Genomic DNA, 7005 nt, shown 5'->3' with positions numbered 1-7005 from the left:
CAAAACTTCTACCTTAAATAATAATTTAATAATTTTAAGAAGTGTAACTTATTTCTCCTATTTTACTAAAAATGTATTACAATTACACATATTATTACAATTCTTACATGTGATTATTTTGTTCAAAATTAGTTCACTTTTTTGAGGTTTTAATACACTATTTGTGACAAGGAAAAATCTATTCATTATTGTGTATGTATGTGCAACAACCACTATAAATTTTATTTAATTGTATGTAGGAATGAGTTCGCAAAATACAGCGATGGTGGATACCGATGACATAGAATGTCGTCGAGAACAATGGAGATATTATGCTCGCTTGAGAATACAAAGAGAAGACAATGAAAGTAGAAATATTCGATTGGCAAGATGTCGTGCCAATTATGGAAGACAAAGACAACAAACTTTGGGTGGTGATCACATTTTAGTTGAGCAAAACCAAGGGGATGCCTACAGAGAACAAGGTTTATTACTCAACGCCACCATTTTTATTTTCATTTTCATATCCTTCTATAAAGCTTTCACCATAATTTTCTATATATAATTACACCAATTGAGCATTTTCTATAATTACATTGTAGCTGTAGAGAGAACTGAAGAAGTTGAAAATATAAATGATCAAAATCATGAGGATGGCTATAGAGAACAAGGTTCGTCACTCAATGTCACCATTTTCATTTCAATTTACATGTTTATCATTATCAATTTTATTATTTGTTATCAAGCTGCATATTCGAAACATTATTAATATTTTGCTTTTTTCACAACATAACATTTGGTACAATTTTATTATTTTCTTTCACAACTATCATAACACTGTTTATCACTAATTTTTTCCTCAAAATAAAAATTAGGTGTTGACAACACATTTGATGGTACTGCACATGTAATAAATTGTATGCGAGGCAGATACAATTGTGCAAAGGATTTTAAAGAAGGTATAGAGACCATTAGGTACCAACTACCACAACCAAAGACATGTCACTTTTGTAATGCCCGTTTGTTCCATCGAGAGACATCCTCGATGTGTTGCAAGGATGGAAAAATATCCTTCCCCAATATACCAATTTGTCCTGAATTTATGGAACTCATTTGTGAGCAAACACCACGGGGCAAACATTTCAGGCAATATATACGGTTTTACAACAACATGTTTGCATTTACCTCAATGGGTGTGCATGTGGATGAAAGCGTGGCCTCAAATAGTCGAGGAATATATACATTTCGTGCCCAATGTGCCATCTATCATAGAATTGGTAGTCTTTTACCACATACACCTCTAAGTGTGCGACATCTACAATTGTATATCTATGACACCGATCTTGAAATACAACGCAGAATGTCTCAATCTGTAGAAGCTCATGAAGATATTGTGCAACTTATTCAAAGGATCTTAGACATGCACAATCCATTTGTGGAGAAATTTCGTCAATTATCTCGAAGTCAAAATTTACATCAGTGTAAACTCCTCATTAAAGAACAACCTCTAAACCAACCTCAATATTGCCTTCCCAATGCTTCCCAAGTGGCAGCTATTATTGTAGGAGGAGAAGAAGCTAGTCATTTAAGTGGCAGAGAAATTTTGGTTCAAACCTTTGGTGGTAATTTGATCAATGTTCAAGATACAGCAGGATTTTATGATCCATTGCAGTACCCAATACTTTTTCCATTTGGAACATATGGATGGGATATCAACACACGTGACGCTAATAGAAATAAAGTGTCATGTCGCGATTATTATGCATACATATTTCAGGTAACAGTTTTATTATTTTCAATCTATTACTTCGAAATGCTGCTTACATTATAAAATAACTAAACATACATCTATTTTTACTAATGTCGAAGATTCACGACGATGCTTTATCAATGATTTGGCTTGGAGGACGCCTTTCCCAACAGTATGTTGTTGATAATTATGTAAAAATTGAAACACACAAGCTTAGGTGGTTTGAGCACAATCAAGATTCTATTAGGGCAGATTTGTACCAAGGCCTACAAGATGCTTTCAATGAAGGAGAGAGTCATACTGGTAATGTAAACTTTACATTTGAAAGTTACATTACTTTATTAATGGCGAATTAGTATCAATATTTATTAGTGCCCCAACTTTTTCATCTTATATATATAGGAAATGTTGGACATAGAACCATTCTACCTTCATCATTTGTGGGAAGCCCACGCGATATGATCCAACGATTTCAAGATGCAATGTCATTGGTTCAAAAGTTTGGGAAGCCAGATTTATTCATCACAATGACGTGCAATCCAGGATGGGAAGAAATCCAAAATGAGCTTTTACCTGCACAAACAGCACAAGATCGTCCAGACTTGCTTGCAAGAGTTTTCAAATCGAAATTTGAAGAATTGAAAGATGATATCGTGGTCAAGGGGTTCTCGGAAGAGTTATTGTATACGTGCAGGTCTTTGAGTTCCAAAAAAGGGGTTTACCACATGCACACATGCTTATAATTCTCAATGAAGATGATAAATTGCATAATCCAGATGATTACGATCGGGTTGTTAAGGTAGAAATACCATGTAAGGAGGAACAAGCTCAGTTACATAAAGTTGTACTGAAGTATATGATACATGGCCCTTGTAGAGTACAAAATCCAAGATCACCGTGCATGAAAAATGGGCGATGTAAAAAAGGATACCCAAAGCCTTTCTCACCAGAAACATACCAAGGCAATGACTCATATCCTGTTTACAAACGATATGATACTAATAATCCCGTGCCACTGAATGATCATTGCAGGATTATGGTAGACAACACTTGGGTTGTTCCATATAATCCTTGGTTACTACTGAAATATAATTGTCATATTAATGTTGAAATATGTTACAGTATCAAGAGTGTAAAGTACTTATATAAATATGTGTATAAAGGCCCAGATCGTGTCTCTATGGAAGTTAGGCCAGGCCCAAATTATGATGAGGTCCAACAGTACATTGATGCAAGATGGGTATGTGCTCCAGAGGCATGTTGGAAGATCTTTTCTTTTCCTATGTATCGAATGTACCCTGCCGTTTTTCGTTTGCAAATTCATCTTCCAGATAGACAACAGGAATGCTTTAGATCACATGAACCTATTGCTAATGTTTTGGAGCGAAGTAAAAAGACAATGCTTACTGAATTTTTTTATATGAATATGATTGATCATGATGCACGAAATTATGTATATAGAGAGTTTCTTGAGCATTATTGTTGGGATTATAAAACAATATATGGACACGAAGAAGATCTCATAAAAAAGTAGTGGGCAGGATATATACTGTTTCACCATTTGATGGAGAGAAGTTCAATTTGCGTGTTCTTCTTAATCATGTCAAAGGGCTAACAGGATTTGATGATTTATTGACTGTTAATGGGATAATCTATCAAACTTTTAAGCAAGCAGCTGAACAAAGGGGTTTACTAGAGAATGATAACAGCATACGACAGTGTCTGCTTGAGGCAAGAGACATTCGAATGCCGTCAGCTTTAAGAAGATTGTTTGCAACAATATTGGTATTTTGTCTACCAACTGGAGTAAGAGAATTGTGGAGTGAGTTTTACCCATATATGGTAGAAGATTATCCATCAACATCTGTTACAACAGAGACACATCGTACAAATAAACTTCTCAAGGATTTAGGAGCGTTACTCTTGCAACATGGAAAGCACATTACAGAGTATGATTTGCCGATATCAACTGGAGAATGTGACAATGATTCAGTTGTACCCAGACTCATTCAAGATGAGCTAACTGTTCCTAATGTAGATGAAGAACTCACTTTAATTGAAAAGTTGAATAACAACCAGAGAGTTGCATTTGAGAAAATCATGACAGTTATTGATTGTAAGGAAAGCATGATATTCTTCATTGATGGGCTAGGGGGAACGGGGAAAACATTTTTGTATCGCACAATATTGGCAACCTTGAGAAAAGCAGGTCACATTGCAATTGCCACAGCTACATCTGGCATAGCAGCAACATTACTCCCTGGTGGAAGAACATCGCATTCCAGGTTTAAGATTCCTTTAACTCCCGATGCTTCATCTACTTGCTCAATAAGTAAACAATCAGACTTAGCTGAACTTATTAGACGTGCCACCATAATTATTTGGAATGAAGCCCCAATGGTAAATCGACATGCACTCGAATCTTTAGATAGAACATTTAAAGATATTATGGAAGTAAATTTACCTTTTGGTGGGAAGGTGCTAATTTTGGGTGGAGATTTTCGTCAAGTACTTCCGGTTGTTCCAAAGGGTACAAGGACAAAAATGATTGATGCATGCATAGTCAAGTCCCCATTATGGAAAGATGTCAAAGTGTTACATTTGAAGCAGAATATGAGATCTATCAACGATGAAGAGTTTGCTGAGTATATAAAACGCATTGGTGATGGGAATGAACCATTTATAATGGATGATTTGATTAAACTACCCCCTTCAATGGCAATGCAATGGAAGGGTCAGCATTCTATATACAACTTGATTGATCAAGTTTTTCCAAATTTGCAAGAACATGCCAATGATGCAAGGTATATGGTTGATAGGGCTTTGCTAACACCTATCAATGATGATGTTGAACAGCTTAATGCAAAGATAATTTCTCAGTTCCCAGGAGATGAGTTTACGTTACATTCTTTTGATGAGGTTGAAGGAGATGCACAGCATCTATATCAACAAGAATTCCTAAATTCTATATCTCCAGGGGGTTTACCACCACATATATTAAGGCTAAAAAAGGGTGCTCCAATTATGTTGCTGCGCAATATAGATCCAAAAGCCGGATTATGTAATGGTACAAGATTGATATGCCATGGATGTTTTAACAACGTAATTGATGCTGAAATTTTGATTGGACAATATGCGGGTACACGTGTTTTCTTGCCAAGAATCCCTTTGAAGACAACAGAAAATGTACACTTGCCATTTGTAATGATCAGGCGACAATTTCCTGTACGTTTAAGCTTTGCACTTACAATAAACAAAGCGCAAGGTCAGATAATTCCAACTGTTGGAATTTATCTTCCTGATCATGTTTTTAGTCATGGCCAATTATATGTGGCGTTGACAAGGGGAGTCTCTCAATCCACCACAAAACTATTGGTGCAAAAAGGAACAATACCTGAGGAGGAAGGTGTTCACACAAGAAATATTGTGTATAAGGATGTATTGTTCTCTTCCTCATAGGTATTAATTAACAATTGGAAAGAACTGTCTTACATATAAATTTATTTTAATAATTTACAAATTTTAATGGTTATGCGGTCTACGTTTTAATATTTTATTTCTTGATCTTTTTTATGTATACAATTAATTGGTAACAGGAAGGATGCCCAACTCAAATGTGAGGATTGAGTCCACTATGCTAAGTAATGGAGTGCATGCTATTCCTACTACTCATTGGGAAAATTGGAAAGATGATCAATTATTATTAAACATGGAGGCCATTGATAACAAGGTATATTTCTTTTTAATGAAATCTTTAATCAGCATCCCTTTCAATTGTTTTATCAAAATTAATATTAAAAATGTCATGCTGCGTATGGGTTAGGTTCGCAAATTGGAAATTTATTCACCTGGTTGGGGATTCACTATTCGAGTTGACAAGAAAGAGCTTTGGAAAGAAGTGAAACGAGTTTTAGAGTTACAAAAATTGGAAAGGTTTGTTCCGGTATTTTTTTAAATAGGAAAATAACTAATTGATAGTCTTAATATACAAACAATTTTTTCCTTCATTTTGAAGTTCTAAGAACAAAGACAAAAAACAAATCAATGTCAAGAAGAGCAATGAGGTGCGCAACATCCATAAGAAAAAAGACAAAGGAAAAATTAAGGACGATGTGATCTCTAACACTCATGCCAACAGAGACAAACGGAGAATGAAAATTAAGGACAATGTGGTTTCCAACATCTAGGAGAAAAAAAAGATACGAAGAAAAAAAACCAAGGATGTTGCAATTTTCAAGACCCAAAATAGTAAAGAAAAACTGAAAATGAGAGTCAAGGACGATGCGATAATAAAGCAGGTACAAATCATTACCACGTCTACTTTAAAAAAAAAAAAACTTAATTACATAGTTTTTATATAATTTTTTTAAAAATTTTTTGGTAATTAAATGATAGTTCTTCAAGTCCCAAGCTGAAGTAGACCATTTCACATACATGGAGCTATGCAATATCATCACAAGGTCAGTTCAAATATTTCATTTTACAAGTTTATACTAGATATCTATTGTGCTTATTATTATTATGTACGTTTTAAAGTCTCTATTAATAACACAAACTAACACATTTTGTATCATAGGTTCATGGCAAATGCTGCTGGAAAGCAATTAGAATGTGGAACAAATAGCATTGCTCCACCAACTTCTCCACCGTAGCCGGCATAATATTAATAAGTTCACATATTCATGTTTCAGATGTAGTGCATTATTTTACAGTTTTACCTAATGTAAATATTTCAGTTTTCTACATTGATCCATCAACTTCTTCATAATTGCTTTTGTAAAGGTCATCGCATGTATTTTATAAGTAGTTTTATTGTTACAATTTTACTATGCATTTTCAATATATGCATTATTTATAAGATTTATTCAGAGGATCTTTTTTTCCTCCCCTAAAAGTTAATACTAAATTATTGCATCATCTTCCAATCAATAACATGTTGATTACTGCATAAATAAAATTGGCAAAAATGGATAATAGTTACGGAATACTAGCCTCTGAGTACGCGCTCACGCACGTGCTTAGAGGCTCTTCTATTTTTTGGGTAAGGGTTAATGTAGAGCATTTATTATAATTTGGAATTACTACTTTTTTCAATCACCAAAAAAAAACCTAGAGGTGTGATGAAAAATTATTTCACCACACATAATACTCATTTTTATCATAAGATTGTTTGCAATTTGTTGAATTCTGAAATCAACTTTATAACCAACTACCCTCTGAGCACGCGCCTGAGGCTCTTCTATTTTTTGGGTAAGGATTAATTTAGAGCATTTATT

The 7005-nt window shown here is 34.3% G+C and overlaps 1 protein-coding gene across 1 annotated transcript; it reads left to right on the top strand.

Annotated features, from left to right (window-relative positions):
* Positions 1–262: 262 nt before the first annotated feature.
* Positions 263–6381, top strand: LOC142608899 (uncharacterized). Its single transcript, XM_075780556.1, has 11 exons — positions 263–464; positions 582–650; positions 855–1756; positions 1849–2032; positions 2132–2423; positions 2852–2969; positions 3398–5135; positions 5326–5459; positions 5553–5672; positions 6125–6189; positions 6306–6381. The coding sequence occupies exons 1-11, from the start codon at positions 263–265 to the stop codon at positions 6379–6381; spliced, it is 3900 nt and encodes a 1299-aa protein (XP_075636671.1).
* The last annotated feature ends 624 nt before the right edge of the window (positions 6382–7005 follow it).

Source organism: Castanea sativa, chromosome 9, assembly GCF_040712315.1.
Source record: "Castanea sativa cultivar Marrone di Chiusa Pesio chromosome 9, ASM4071231v1".
Taxonomy (NCBI): Eukaryota; Viridiplantae; Streptophyta; class Magnoliopsida; order Fagales; family Fagaceae; genus Castanea; species Castanea sativa.
The sequence above is the reverse complement of the archived record's forward strand: the minus strand, read 5'-3'. Positions and strand labels throughout refer to the sequence as shown.

Coding starts and splice junctions, on each gene's coding strand:
- LOC142608899 (XM_075780556.1), top strand. CDS start 263: ATGGTGGATACCGATGACATAGAATGTCGTCGAGAACAATGGAGATAT. Junction 5,460..5,552: donor TGGAGGCCATTGATAACAAG/GTATATTTCTTT, acceptor CGTATGGGTTAG/GTTCGCAAATTGGAAATTTA. Junction 6,190..6,305: donor CTATGCAATATCATCACAAG/GTCAGTTCAAAT, acceptor TTTGTATCATAG/GTTCATGGCAAATGCTGCTG.